Source organism: Hermetia illucens, chromosome 1 (genome assembly GCF_905115235.1).
Source record: "Hermetia illucens chromosome 1, iHerIll2.2.curated.20191125, whole genome shotgun sequence".
NCBI lineage: Eukaryota > Metazoa > Arthropoda > Insecta > Diptera > Stratiomyidae > Hermetia > Hermetia illucens.
Window position 1 is genome coordinate 214,521,327 of NC_051849.1, and position 16,038 is coordinate 214,537,364.

A 16,038-nucleotide genomic window follows, 5' to 3' on the forward strand; every position below is an offset into this window, starting at 1 on the left:
GGAGGCCATCCCACCTCTCGCAAGAGAAAAAGGTGTGTTCAGCGTCATCCGCCATTCTATTGCAGAACACACAATCAGGAGATCGCGCCTTCCCAATCCTGTGCAGGTAAGACTGAAAACCTCCATGCCCACTTAGAAGTTGGGTAAGGAAGTAATCAATCCCACCGTGCTTTCTGTTCAACCATGGGTCTAATTTGTCGATGAGCCGCGCAGTCCACTTGCCCATTGGCTCATTTTGACAAGAAAGTTGCCATTCGCTAAGGGTGCGTTGACGTTCTTCACGGGCAACCACTTCTCTTAAGTTTTCGCCCTTACGGCGATAGATAACTTTGCGCTCCTTGGCAAGGAGGGCAATGGGGATCACTCCCGCAATCACCATCACAGCCGGTTCTGAGACGGTGCGATAAGCAGACGCCACTCGCAAAGCTCCCCGCCTCTGTCAAGGGCATCAGCCCATACCTCCGCACCATAGAGGGCAATGCCTCGATCGAAAGGGGAGGCGGCCCAATTTCCGCAAATTCAAGAATTTTCACGTCACGATACGGGGAATGCGAGATATCGCGAAAAATTCGACTCCAGAGAGGTCCCCAGAAATCAAAGAAAATTGAAAATTTCCACGACCCCCGGGACAACAAAATGGTCGAAAAAAGAAAATGCAATTAAACGCGTTTGAGGGAAGGCTTCCTGAAAGTAACATTGTGATCTCGCTGGATGGTCTGACCGCCAATTTTGGCTCTGATAACACCCTGCTTTGGAGGTTTTTCTGCAACTTTCAAAGTCTCGTCATTGGTGGCACTTTATTCGAGCACAGAGTCTGTCGTAAGGTCAGTTGAGTTTCAACTGAGTAACCCACCTGAGAATATCGTTGAGCTTTAGGCCGCCGTCAAAAGTGCTCTTTTCTCGGGTACTACACAGGCCGTCTGCCGTGTCCGCCCGTGAATCATGAAAGCGAATTGGTGAACGGAATGGATTGAAGGTTCTATTGCCCGCTGCGAGTAATGGCGAGCGTAACGTGTTTCGAACTCCGCTATCAACCAAAATCCCGGGAGGTTCAACTTGAACATAATGTACGCCATGACAAAAGAAAATTTGCTATTAAGCCGGTCAGGGAATCGGAAGATGCCACAGAACCCAATGATTTTAGAAGTGAATACCCCATCACGAAAGAATATGGATGTGGTTGGAAATCTTTCGATGTTCCTGTGAAGAATAACAACGGTCGACTTCTCGTCTATGATGACGAACTACCGAACAAGTGCAAGGCAGGGAAGGAACCTCAGAGGCTGCACTCACTGAACATCTGTGGCAGGAGGAACAATGATCGAGGATGTCATCTACTCGGGTCTGAACTCTTACAGCTCCAAGCGCGCGGTCCAGTCATTTTTAAGGTTTGGTGTAAAACAAAACCTTGTTAAAATCGGTTTACTGTCTGTCTGTCCGTCAAACGCCTTCTTCTCGGAGATGGTTGTAGCGATTCGCACTAAATGTTGGAAAGGTGGCACCTGTAAATGCTCTCGCATACAGTGAGTTACATAATTCTACATCGAACTTAAGGGGTGGGTCCAAATACATGCAAGCGGGTTGTGTAATTTTTTACCTTCCTCTTGGCAGCCCTGACGGCCGACTTGTACTTCTTCAGGCAGTCCTTTTATGGCTGCCAATATTTATGCCTGTAGCAGACGTTGAAGATTTCCCTGGTCACCTTCCTGAGACTGGAGAAATCTTCATTCCACCACGGGGGCAGTATCTTTTTGCTGTACTTAGTAGGGCACGAGACTTTAAAAGCGGTATCGAATGCCTTTTCCAGAACCCCGACCTTTGACTCCAGTTCGTCTGTCGTGTAAATCTTACCAATTTGCGCACCGAAGAGCTTGTTCTTAATTACTTGACCAAACTTTCTCCAGCCGATCCTTCTGGGGTCTCTGAAGGGTTTGGAGACCTCTGCGGTGAGATGTAGACTGAAAAGTATCCAAATGTTATCTGGTCAGACACTTTCTAGTTCTCCACCCTAAGAATCCCGTTGTAGTAGGGTGATATCGAGGACCTCCTCTCAACCGTCACAGTTCTCCGAGCTGAGGAAATGGAAGGTTGGTGTACTGCCCCTGTTACACACCGATAAGTTTGTAGTAATAATAAAATCAAAGAATAACTCACCTCTCTCGTTGATTTCCGAGCTGCCTCAAAGTATATGCCTTGCATTGTCGTCGCAGTCTATCAACAAATTGGCCTTCTATGGTGTTCGTCAGATGTTGTAGTTCTTCTGGCAGAGCTGATCGGTCGTGAGCCATGTACGCCGAGGAAATATACACGTTCTCTGCCCCCGCCTGCTCTAACTTGACCACGACTAGGGAGCTCAGGTCTGGACACAGAAAAGCGTACAGACTCTTCCTCGCGAGAATACATGCTCTTGGTCTGCGTCTCCTGTGCTATAGAATTAATTAAAATATTTGCTTTAGAGCTCTTTGATGGCTCGGTCACCTCCAACCCAGGGCTCCTGTATTTATGCGATGTCGATGTCTTCCTCTAAGAGAAAGACAAGCAGATTAGGAGAGGCGTACTTCGAGTGCTGCAGATTTATCTACCTTACCCTCAGCATGATCTGCTTGCGTGGGGGTTCGTCAGTTCCCGTCAGACTGTCGATCCTCATCTCCTCCAACAGCTCATTGGCGGCGTCGATTGGATCTAGGTCGTCGTCTGGTTTTGCAGAGCGGAACACTTTTAGCTTTGCGTTCCTGACCCCGAACCGCACTTTAAAGTGGACCTTTTCCAGTGCCTTCAGGCAGTCTTCGTTTATACGGAGTAGAAAAGGTTGGCTGTTTGTCTGGGGTTCCTCCTCCTTGATAACAACCTAGTCGTCCATGGGAATCCAGGGGTTTTGAAGATGCAGGGATTGGACGAGCTTCTCCTTATCCATGCGGAACTTCGGCAACCAAAAGCGAGCGACCAGTCTCCTGGGAATCTCGTCGTAAGGGACGACATTGTGCTTTACGCCCTCCCAGGCGTTGCTGATCTTAGCGACGCACGAACCGAGAAAGTCCATAGAGAATTGGTCCTCGCAAGCTATGACGTGGAACCCACGGACCAACTGAGGGGAATGAAAGTAGGAGATGAATCCCGTGTGTTTGCCTTCGGCTTCCAGGCGATGCTCAATGACCATCTCCGACAGCCTGACCTCAACACTGGTCCACATCTCTGGCGCTAGTTTGCCGCTAGCGGAATCACCATTCACCAGCGCCACACATAAGTGGCTCCTGGCCATGTCGCTGAAGGGTTTCGCAATTCGTGACCCATCGGCTGGCTGTTGCTGAGTACTTTTCTTCAGATGTTACTTAGCGTCTGAGCTCTTGTTAACTCTACTCGGCTTGTGATTTTGCATGACCTCGTCTTGGGATTAATTGCGTTTCAGAGCGATGGGTTTCGCCTTCTGCTTGTTCGTCAGGCGTTTGCTATTGTATTCCTCAAAAATCGCCGGGTATTTAGCGAGGTGTTTTTCATCCCGCTCGTCGACAGTACCGGCCTCCTTATTCTTAGTAATCTTGCTGAGAATTTGCATGGCCTTCTGGTACTGGCTCTTGACCAGGACACCAGTGGACTTTCGCTTCTTAATCGGTTTCTGGCGTCCGACGTTCTTGTCGGATTTCACTTTTGATCGATCCCCCGACGTCGAGGGTTTCGGGTTAGGAGTACTATGTCTCGTACTCCTGCTGCCTTGCTCCGGAAGGTCCCTGCGGTTGTTTCCAGTACAGCGGTGCTACGGCTGCCACCGAGTGTACTGCTCTCGACGGCTGGATGTCAGCAGCTCGTCCTCCGACGATGCGCCTGGCATCACCCCATCTTCTTCTATCGTCGTTTTTTATATTTTAAAAATTGAGTCCATGTCTTGGTCCCACTAGTAGTCCTGGAAAAATATTCACCCTGGCTAGCCCGGCCACCAAGGTAAGGGTCTTATTTGAAACTGAAGGTGCCCAAGGTATTCAAGTTCGTCGATACGTCAATCACAATGAACACCAGTTGTGGAACGCCACTTCATCCAAGTTGCGCTAATGCGTGAAGCAATTTCATAGCGCTGTTCTCCATTAGCTGATAGCATTGGGCCGCTAAGTTCTGGGCAGATCACTGCCGTTGACAGTGATTGTGCCTGTTGCATGGGGATTGGTCGTCAAAAATTCAGTTTTGTTTAGATCCAATCTGATACCGTGTTGCAGGAGGCGACCATTCCATTTTTGAACTGTCTGTCTGTCTGTCTGTTTGTCTGTCCGTCACACGCATTTTACTCGGAGACGGTTATAGCGATTGACACCAAATTTGGTACAAAGGTGGGAACTGTGATCGCTCACGCATACAGTGAGTTACATCCTTTTACGTTGGATTTACATACAAAAGGGGGTGTACAAATTTTTTTCATCAAATATAGTCATGTGGGGTATCAAATCAAAGGTCTCGATTAGTACTTTTCAATGCCGGTCTTAGTTTTGACATTTGTTGGAAAAGTGGGGAGTGCGGGGAGTTGAAAGTGATCACTTCTTTAAGGAGGCCATTCTCAGAAACTACCAAACCCAAAAATCTGAAAAAAGTTAGGAGGCTGCCACTATATGGCCCCTGGGCTCTGAAATACCTTCCATACCGATATCTGTTCAAATAAAGTTAATAATAGTATATTACTATAATTTTTTATAATTGGCTGGAAACCCTCCTTAAGTTCATCCTAGTACCACGAAATTTTGCAGTGATATAGGTTATAATGTAGGGCATGATCGTACCAATGGTGGTAGAAATCTCACTATTACTAACAAAGTTGTAATTGACATATTACAACTGTACAGTTGTTGCTTCTTTGAAAATTGAAGGCTATGAATGTCAATATCACCCGAAAGTGGATACTCTCACATAATATATGGATATATTACGTGTTACGTACTAAGAAATACACAAAACCTTTCGTACCTGAAGTGTCCAGCTTCCGGTTTCCCGACTTGTTCTCAGTTCTCAGCCCTTCGGTGTACGCAGGTTTCCTAAAACCCTACCAAGGGGTACGTCGTCGGTTCCCCGAAACATTTCAAATGCGTTTTTCAACATCTCCTTGAGGTCTGTCTTGTACACGTTGAAAAATGCAAATTGCTTCTATGGCGGGTGAAGTTTTTACGCCGCACGATTTCCGCTGAGAAAATTCACCCGAATCCAGACAAGGTTCAGGCCATCACAGACTTCCCGCAACCTAAAGCAGTCATGGATCTGCGAAGACTTTTGGGCATGTTAAACTTCTATTGTCATTTCTCGCCCAAATTCATCAAGTAATCCTCAACGCCTGCTTGTCTGGACCCATGACCAAAGAATCACGCTTGATTGCCTGGTCTAAAGAGGCCGTCCAGGTTAGCGTCGAGCTAAACAAGCGACAGCTTTCGGAAGCTACACTCTCGGCATTCCCTCAACCAGATGCACCCCTAGCCGTGTTAGTCGATGTCTCGGACATTGCGGTAGGTGCTGCCTTTCACCCAAAGTTGAAACAAATCTGGCAGCCATTGACCTTCTTTTTCAAAAAATTTAATACACCTCAACAGAGGTATAGCATTTACGATCGTGAGCTATTAGCCGCGTACATGGCAATAATATACTTCCGATACTCTCTAGAAAGCCTGCCGTTCAAAGGTCACAAACCTCTTACCTTCGCTTTTAAGGAGAAGCCCGACAAAGCGTCCCCTTGCCAATTTCCACACCTGAACTTCATAAACCAGTTTACTTGGGATACCCAGCACGTGTCCGGTAGGGACAATGTAGTTGTAGATGCTTTCTCACGTGTTTCAGAGGCTAAAATCCCTGTCCCGGTCGATTTTTCAGCAATTGCCGCGGCACAGAAGGATGACACGGTGCTTCAAAGCCTAAAGGAGAACCCAAAATTCAAATTTCGGGAGTTTTCCTTTACGGCTCAACCTCGGAAATATTCTGCGAGACCTCTGAAAACGGACCCAGGCCATATATTCTGGCCACTTTTAGCAAGGAATTATTCCACGATTTTGCGCACTCAGGCGTTTGGACAACGAATTAACTGGTCGCTAGCCAATATTTCTGGCACTCAATGAATAAGGATGTTAACTGCTGGGTCAAGCAGTGCAGTGGACCAGAAGTCTAAAGTCACCAAGCGCGTAAAAAAGAAGTAGACTCATTCCCTCGGTCTACGAAGCGTTTTCACATGGTCCACATCGGCATCATTGGCCCCTTGCGAGATCCGCGTGGCTTCAAGTATTGCCTAACAATCATTGATAGGTTCACGTAGTGGCCTGAGGCAACACCTCTGGCCGACATTTCCGCACAATTGTGCGTCGAGGCCCTTTGTGAGGAATGGACTCTACGCTTTGGAGTTCCAGTCGAAGTCATTAGAGAATGCAGTTCGAATCTACCCGGAGACTGCAATGTTCAGACCAATCTTGGCAAGTGAATTCTTGTTAGCACGAATTACTTGACCATACCATCGAAGACGCCTCTCTCGCAATTTTTCCACGATCGGTGAACTCCATATCGATCGGAGATATCTTCATTTCGGATGTGATCAAAACTAGTCCAACGCAACATCTTCGTCTCTATTACTGGAAGTGCTGTTCATTGTCTTTTATAGTCAGCCAACACTCAGAACCACAGAGAGTGACAAAACGGACGGCATTGCGGTAAATTTTAGATTTGAAACGTTCATCGATTCGTGGATCACAATGAATACCAGCTGTGGAACGCCACTTCATCCAAGCTGCGCTAATGCGTGAAGCAATTTCATAGCGCTGTTCTCCATTGGCTGATAGCACTGATCTGCTAAGTTCTGGCCAGATCATTTTCGCTGACAGTGATTGTGCCTGTTTCATGGGGATCGGTCGTCAAAATCGCGGTTTTATTCAGATTCAATCTAATACCGGTCAAACGCTTTCTCTAGATCCAGAAATGCAATGTAAAGAGGGCGATGCTTCTCACGATGTTTCTTCATGAGCAACCGCGCAGAGTCTATTGCGTCAGTAGTTCCACAGTTCTTAACAAATCAAGTTTGATTCACGTTTATTTGAATGATTTTACGAATACGGATGTCAAGAATGTGTTCAAAAATCTTCATATATATTCCCTCATATGTGGGTTGCAAGGACTTCCGGAAAGCATCCACGCGAACCAAGACGTGTGTGCAGGTGTCCAGAAAGGGGTTGACCTGGTATTGAACACAGGATCGCTAGAGAGTCCCAAATTCACCCTATATACTAGTTCGCCGGAGCCGGTGGCAAACTCTTCACGATGGGCTATATTAGACTAAGTAGAATGAAAGACAGGACTTGCGACCACGAAGGGTATAAGGGTATCCTATGCCAGCGTTCCAGCATCCCATTGGATTGCGGGTGGTACGCAGTTGTCCGATAGCGTTTGAAACCTAGGGAACCCGACGAGCCGATCCTGCTAGGGAACAGGACAAAGGCTGAAGAAAAAGAACAGGACAAACCTGGAAGATTCTCTGAAACTCAGCATAAACCCGCAGCACATCGTCGGGGAAATACTGAAGCCAGAAGGAAACTGGTATACGGTGAACTCCGCAATCAAAATAATTCAGGCGGAATTTGGAAAAACGGAGGGCGCGAAGAACGGAAAGCTTGGTCGCGGCTCCGCGGGGAAGGAAGAAGGAGAAAGTGGGGATAGTTTTGGTGGGAGAGAATCATACCCCCTGTTGCAAACAGGCACGACACCGTTTTTCACAGATTTCCATTTCCACTCATAAAAAATAAAAGACAGACAGTAAACCGATTTTAATGAGGTTTTGTTGGAAAAAACCGCTTTGACGGCTCACAACTTTTTGAGGGGATTGGCTGCCATAAGTTTCGATCGAGTTTGAATAGGCACGAACTCGTTTTCCTCTCCACAAACTCCCAACCTCCGCCGGGGATGGGGTTGATATTTCAACCTTTACCAATATTTATCTTTATTTAGAAGTTATAATTACCTATACCTTTGAGTAAGCGCCAACCGAAATAAACTACGAACCACTATATACAGACTGCATTCTGCTATTTTGTCTACTATTCATCATCATCATCATCATCAATGGCGCAACAACCGGTATCCGGTCTAGGCCTGCCTTAATAGGGAACTCCAGACATCCCGGTTTTGCGCCGAGGTCCACAAATTCGATATCCCTAAAAGCTGTCTAGCGTCCTGACCTACGCCATCGCTCCATCTTAGGCAGGGTCTGCCGCATCTTCTTTTTCTACCATAGATATTGCCTTTATAGACTTTCCGGGTAGGATTATCCTCATCCATACGGATTAAGTGACCCGCCCACCGTAGCCTATTGAGTCGGATTTTATTCACAACCGGACGGTCATGGTATCGCTCATAAATTTCGTCGTTCCGTAGGCTACAGAATCGTCCGTCCTCATGTAGGGGGTCAAAAATTCTTCGGAAGATTCTTCTCTCGAACGCGGCCAAGAGTTCGCCATTCTTCTTGCTAAGAACCCAAGTTTCCGAGGAATACATGAGGACTGGCAAGATCATTATCGTGTACAGTAAGAGCTTTGACCGTTCGTACGTCTCGGGTAGTTCTTCCCATAATGTCGATATCGTCAGCATAGGCCAGTAGTTGGGTGGACTTAAAGAGGATCGTATCTCTTGCATTTACCTCAGCATCACGGATGACTTTCTCGAGGGCCAGGTTAAAGAGGACGCATGATAAGGCATCCCCTTGTCGTAGACCGTTGTTGATGTCGAATGGTCTTGAGAGTGATCCTGCTGCTTTTATCTGGCCTCGCACATTGGTCAGGGTCAGCCTAGTCAGTCTTATTAATTTCGTCGGGAAACCGAATTCTCTCATGGCCGTTTACAGTTTTGCCCTGGCTATGCTTTCATAGGCGGCTTTAAAGTTGATGAAAAGATGGTGCAGCTGTTGCCCATATTCCAACAGTTTTTCCATCGCTTGCCGCACAGAGGAAATCTGATCTGTTGCAGATTTGCCTGGAGTGAAGCCTCTTTGGTATGGGCCAATGATGTTCTGGGCGTATAGGGCTATCCGGCCTAGCAAGATAGCCTAGAATATCTTATAGATGGTACTCAGCAACGTGATACCTCTATAATTGCTGCACTGTGTGATATCTCCCTTTTTTATGTATGAGACAGATAATGCCTCGTTGCCAATCGTCAGGCACTGATTCGCTGTCCCACATCTTGAGCACAAGTTGATGAACCACTTGGTGTAACTGGTCGCCTCCATATTTAACCAATTCGGCTGTAATTCCATCGGCTCCTGGCGACTTATGATTTTTTAGCCGATGAATTGCACGGACTGTTTCTCCTAAACTTGGTGATGGCAGTATTTGTCCGTCGTCTTCAGTTGGCGGGACCACCAACTCGCAGATGTTCTGGTTGTTCAGTAGTTCATCAAAGTACTCAACCCATCGCTCTAATATGCCCATTCTGTCGGAAATCAGATTTCCCTCTTTGTCTCGGCAGGATGAGCATTGAGGTGTATAAGGCTTCATCCTGCTGACTTGTAGGTAAAACTTCCGCGCCTGGTGCGGTTGCTCGCTGTACTTTTCTAGTTCACAGACTTGTTGGTTCTCCCAGGCTTCCTTTTTCCGTCTGTGAAGTCGCTTCTCCGCTCGACGGAGTTCGTGATAAGTCTCTGCGCGTGCCCACGTTCTTTGAGAATGCAAGATTACTCGGTATGCGGCATTCTTTCGTTCCGTTGCTAGCTTACATTCATCGTCAAACCAGGCGTTCCGACTCCTTTTGCGGCTGGGGCCAAGTATGTTTGTGGCCGTATCCATGATAACGTTCTTCAGGTGATTGTGAAGATCATTTGTTGATGCTTCATCTCCAGGTCCTCTGTTGATTGCGGTTATTGCGGCATCCATTTCCCTCTTATAGGTGTCGCGGAGGGTTGTGTTGTGGATGGCTTCAGTGTTCACTCTCACCTGATTGTCAGAGGGGATTCTAGGTTGTTATTCGAGCTCGGAGCACCATGCCAACGAGATAGTGATCCGAATCTATATTAGCCCCCCTCTATGTTCTGACATTCATGAAGGCTGAAAGATGGCGGCGTTCGATCAACACGTGGTCAATTTGGTTGAAAGTGGTCCCGTCTGGAGAGGCCCACGTATGTTTGTGGACCGCTTTCCGCGCAAACCAGGTACTTCCAACAACCATTTCGTGTGACCCTGCTAATTAAATAGTCCCCAGTCCGTTATCATTTGTTTTTTAGTGTAAGCTATGGGAGCCAACGGGCTACGGGGCTCCTTCCCTACTTGGCTGTTAAAATCCCCAAGTATGATTTTGATATCATATCTGGGACAGGCTTCGAGGGTTCGTTCTACTGCCTCGTAGAAGGTATCCTTCTCCGACTCTGCAGTCTCCTCTGTAGGGGCGTGAACGTTTATGAGGCTTATATTTCTAAACTTGCCTCGTAAGCGCAGAGTGCATAGCCGTTCGCTTATGTTTTCAAAGCCGATAACAGCAGGTTTCATTTTTTGGCTGACTAAGAAACCTACTCCGAGCACATGGTTTACTGGATGACCGCTATAATATATGGTGTAGTGGCTCTTCTCCAGGAAACCGGTCCCTGTCCATCGCATCTGTTGTAACGCTGTTATATCAGCCCTATATTGGGACAGGGTATCGGCTAGCTGCTCATCAGCTCTATTTCTGTACAGGGAGCGCACGTTCCATGAGAAAATGCGCAAATCGTTAATCCGTTGTCGTTGCCGGGTTCGTCATTTGAAGATCCATCCTGTCCGAGGCTTCTTTCGTGGCTTCGTAACATCGGTTTTCCGTGTAGGGTTCTCAGCCCTACCCAACCCCCAACCTGGAGTTGGTACATTTGGTCCCGTTTTTAAGCGCGTGAGACTCGCCTTCATCCTTCTCCGTCCGCAGTTTTTCATAAAGAAAGAACTCCCAGCGATCACCACGTGGAGGTGGAGATAGCGTTTGGTAGTAGAGTTGTTGGTGTTGGTTCAGCAGGCGTTTCCCAGGTTTTATGCTCCATCGTGGGTACCAATCCACGTTTCGCCCTGGGACCTATACTACCCTTTGACCGCCTACTCTACTATTGTCGACTGTATTTACCTCAAAACCCAAATCAATTAATGTCAGTGTTGCAATATGGAAGCACTGTTCGAAAAGTGATCGTCGCTGTCACTTTGTAAGTGAGATGTCAGTGGATAAAATGGCTGCAAAACGGAAGTGGTAGTAGATAGGTCACACATTGAAAAAGAGCGACGTTTCCATAATTTAATAAAGCTTCCCTGTCCGAGGAGACAAGCAAGTGAATGGCTTTAGAACTGTGTCCATTGGTGCGAAACAGCGGCATAGAACTGCGATCTTTTCGATAACTCCTGGTCACAGTTAAATTATATAACTAGAAACCAAGAGCGGTAGTGCGTAGGCGTGGTTGACGCACTTTGCTTGACGTAGGAAATTATAAAAACGACAAAACTGTTGTGCGCCATTTTTAAAGAATTTTCTTAATGTCGTAGGAGACTGCAATTAAGTGAATGCAGGAGTAATATATGTAAACGTATTTCGATGATTCAAAAATCCGATCAATCACCATCTTAGCGAGCTAATTCCCATTCTAGTAACGTCTCATCTCTTGCTGGAATCTGAGTCATCGCTTACGACATACTTTGAGCCCGCGCAAAACATAAAGCATAAACGAGAGAAAAATAACGACGAGGACCATCAGGTGTCATCATAATCATGTTCATGCCTGCTCATACCTGCATTCATGCATAGAAGACGTTATCTGCCGGCTCAGCGCGACCGACCTTCAAAAACGGCCAAATCTCGCGTCGAACAAACCCCAAAACTGGATTCCATGCCTGCCATACGCAGATACATACATAGGAGCCATCAGCCAAGGTGTCACATAATCAACGACGCCACGCTAACCCGGCCAGCGTTAAAGAGCCACCACTCAGCTGACCGCTAGCTCGGTTGAGCCACGCCGGGCCCCAGAACAGCTGTTCTTCCGGTCAACTATCAGCGGAGCGTCCCCACCGCGACCACGGCCCCTTGCTATGCTCGTTACCAATGTTGCTGGCAACATGCGCCCAACGAAACCGCAAGCAAACATCTGCCGTTCAACGAGAATTGCAGTTCACTTCAACTGGTCCGAAATCCTATTCAACTTTCTTGTATAGAGGAAAGTTGAAACAGGTTGACGGGGTCTATTAGGGGAAACCCCTCAAGAGGACAATCTCTTTGGTGGGGATTACCCGTCCCGTTCACTCTTGAGGAGTCGAATCAAGCGAACCTCGCCAATCGCCATAGCGTTCGCACCTTCCCCTGGTTTTCTTGTGCAGGGAAACGAGTTCATTCAACCACGGTCCGCGGGTCTTGCTGGAATTCAACTTTGTTACTGCTTTTGCTTTCGCACAACCTCGTCTACGGTGTGCGCTCCATGTTGCCGAGTTGGTTGGATATCGAGTCAGGTCGCCGTTCCGTGAATCAGTTCTGATTGAGTGTTCGTTGGAATTGGTTGCAAGGTCTCCTCGGGGGTTGAGAGCTAACAGTCGTGTGCGGTTATCAGGAAGTGATTTTGTGATTGGAAAGTATCGTGAAAGGATATAAAGTGAGAAACTAGTGGACGAATTGAAAGATTGAAAGTTACGTGACTGGTTTACGGATTATTGAAACTCTTCGTTGTAAAAAGGTCAATTAAGACAGAATAATGGTAAGAAGCCTTGCACAATGGACAAAAACGCTTAGTTTCCCATCGCGCATCTCGCCCAATCGCAATTCGAAAGATTGCGGCGGGGCCAATGTGCATCAGATTAACCCTTCGCCGCCAACACCGCCTCGGAATAAAACGCAGCAGCAGCAACAGCAACAACAGCAGCAGCAGCAGCAATCGGTGTCGTCATCCCCGCAACCAGCAAATGTTCCCATTACGGAAATTAGTCAGATCGTGAGTAGCACTTGCTTGGATAAATCGGAAATGCATGCGTAATTACGGATTTCGAATTAATTCACCTTGGCAGGGAGGGACTCAAGCGAAGGTTCTTGGGTGAAGTGTTTAGTTAGGGGTTGCAGCTGGAACGGTGCGGAAATAATCGTTTTGATGTTGCAGGGCTTGTAACAGTTTTGTTTAGTGGTTTTGCAGCTTGAACCCTTGCTTTGCTGGGGTTTTGTAGCTTGACCCTCTGCTTTGCTATTGGGAGTTTCCATACTTCCGGCTAGACTCTAGCCGTTCAAGTACCTCTCAAAATGATTTGCCAGACGATGGGATTTTTTGGTTATTACGAAATATATGGTTACAACAGCACTTCCAAATATTAAGTTCCATTACAAATTATTGAAAAAGTAACGGCGAACAAAAAGCTTAAGAGGTGACTGCATATTTTTTATAAATCATGAAATTTTATTAAAGTATTTCGCAATAATGCAAAACATTGAAGTAAATTGGGAACCGGTTTTTGGATTGTTTCTGCAAATAAATGCCCGAAACATTCAGTTATAAATGCCTTTTTACCTCGATTTAAAGTTTTTGCACTTCAGCGGACTTTGTTTCGGATCTGTGTCAACGCTGAAAGTCAAACATCAGTAAAAGATCTAAAATTCGCCTCCGTACATCTGTTACAGATCATCATACATAACATTCTGAAACGACCCTCAAGGTTCCTTGAAGGGGAATTGTTTTGAATAAATAGATGTAGACAAACTAAACAAGTTTAGATTTTATTGTTATTTTTTATCTTTTTTTCACTTTCCCAAAATAAACTCGATGGTTCGATGGCCGAGTTGATTAAGAGTCATCCCCTCGAGCCCGAACCCCGGGTTCAAATCCTAGTTGCACCATGGACATTTGTGTTTATCTCTACGTTTGGTACGGTGCTGTAGGATTGTCACTTGCGCAGTATTAATTATTTGATGATAGTGGAATAGACGAAAAGTAATAAGAGAAAATCATGGTACAAAGGACTGAATAGGAGACATGCCGCGAAAACAAAACCCATTAAATCGGATCACCGCCTGTCTGTCTATCACAAGCATATTTTTTTTCAGAAACGGTAATGGCCACTGATGTGAAAAGATGGGAACTGTGAATTCATAGTCATACAGTGAACGATATCATTCTGCATTGAGAACGTTGAAGGGAGAAGAGGGTGGATTTTTTTTTCACCAAATATAGCCATGTGGGGTATCAAATGAAAGGTCTCGATTAGAACTTATCAAAGCAAGTTTTAGTTTTGATATCAGTTGTAAAGTGGATGATTGGAGTAGTAAGAAAAGGCTTCGCTTCAAATAAAAGGCCATTTTAGAAACTATCCAACCGAGGAAACTCGAAAAAAATCAGGATGAAACTTTTATTGGTCGTTTGCGCCTCCTATACCGATGTCTACTCAAATAAAGCTAATAATACACCCCCTTTTCATCGAATTGGGACCATTAACGTTTTTATCAAAATTCAGTTCTTTTTAAGGTTTTGTGTAAACACAAAACCTTATTAAAATCGGTTTATTGTCGGTCTGCCTGTCCGTCACACGGATTTTTCTCGGAGACGGTTATATTGATTAAGACCAAATTTGGTAGAAATGTGGGAATTGTGAACGCTCACACATACAGTGAGTTACATCCTTTTACGTTGAATTTAAGGGGGGTTCCCCATATATGAAAAAGAGGAATGTAAAATTTTCCGAGACCTTTAATTTGATACCCCACATGATGTTTTGTGTTTACACAAAACCTTAAAAATGAAACGAAATGAATAATCGTACAATGAATTATGTCGCCTAGTGTATATGACGTTTAGGCCCCCATACCTACTCTTACTAGAATAAAGTTAATAATAGTGTCTTAGTACATCTTGGAAATTACTAGTTTTCAGATTCTCGGTTCGGTTCATGACACGACAAAAAAAATGAAACACAAAATGACGAAAAGTTTCTAGACCTTTTGGAAAGAGGAAATTTTTAATGCAGTCCAAAATTTCTGATCAAACCAACTGCTCTTTCGTGTTGGGTCTAAACTCCATAAACTATAAAGTGATGCAAAATTATTGAGGCATAGTAAAAACACTGGGCATTATTTTCCAGCAGGACGGACTGTGGCGCGGCAGGATCCGCAGCATTCGAAATTTATTTCAAATGTTGCGGATGCGGACGGGTAGATGGCGCGGAACTCTCCGCTCACTTTAGAACTCGCCACGGGAGTGGAGAATTAGCGGTGAGAAAGTGCCGTTGGTTGGGACAGAAAGGACCGCATGGAAATAAGCCGGTCTTCGGCATTGCGAAATTTGCGATAAAATGTTTGGGGTTTCTAAATCGCTGCAAAAATATTTTTCACCATTCGACCTAACGCACAAGACTCAGGTTAAACCTAGACTTGAATACAACTCTCACATTTGGGCGGGTGCATGTATAATTGCACTGCGAGCTCTTGATAAAGTTCAACGAAGAGCTTTTCAACTCATCGGTGATATGAGCATTACATCACAAATTGAGCCCCTTGTTGGGTGTCTTTCTCTACTCTATCGTTATTATAACGGTCACTGCTCCCAGGAAATATCAGGTTTTACCCCTTGTAGAGACTCTCCCAAATGCAGCACCTAACGGCTTAGTAGCCGCTCCCGTTACCGTACTCTAAGGGTCAGTGCCAGTCGCATCCTGAAATACAACGAATCCTTTTTATCTCGAGCTATATGAATGTGGAACAGACTCCCATCTTCTGTCTTCCCGTCTGATTACAACATTCAGATGTGGAGGAGTGGATCCTGCATCGACAATTCCTTCACGTTCAACCCCTGTCCCATTCCAACCCCTAACTTCCTTTCTCCTCGCCAAGGCTGTGCTATAGCTTTATAGCATCAAAGGGCATCTCCTGAGTTTTGACATTATCATAAAAAAAAAACTTATATAATAACACCATAAGAACACACTTCGACATTTTTTGACGTTCCAGTGCCTACTTCAGTGTTATTGTCTGTCAATGATCAATGATCTTGCCCTTCGTTTTTGCAAAAATCATCAACGGCGGATGGCTTCTCTTATCCCTCACATTTTTCTTCCTTATGAGAAAATAGAAATGTGG

At 45.7% G+C, this 16,038-nt stretch overlaps 1 protein-coding gene across 2 annotated transcripts in view; it reads left to right on the top strand.

Annotated features, from left to right (window-relative positions):
- LOC119661701 (TNF receptor-associated factor 4) overlaps positions 1 to 16,038 on the top strand; it is a 129,915-nt gene that overhangs the window by 55,440 nt on the left and 58,437 nt on the right. The window contains exon 1 of one of the 2 annotated variants that reach the window (XM_038071148.1): positions 12,373 to 12,916. The exons of the other annotated variant lie outside the window; for it this stretch is intronic. Coding sequence (XP_037927076.1) covers positions 12,680 to 12,916 — 237 coding nt within the window. The 5' untranslated portion in view covers positions 12,373 to 12,679. Of the gene's footprint in view, positions 1 to 12,372; positions 12,917 to 16,038 lie in introns of those variants that run through there. 2 annotated transcript variants of the gene reach the window in all.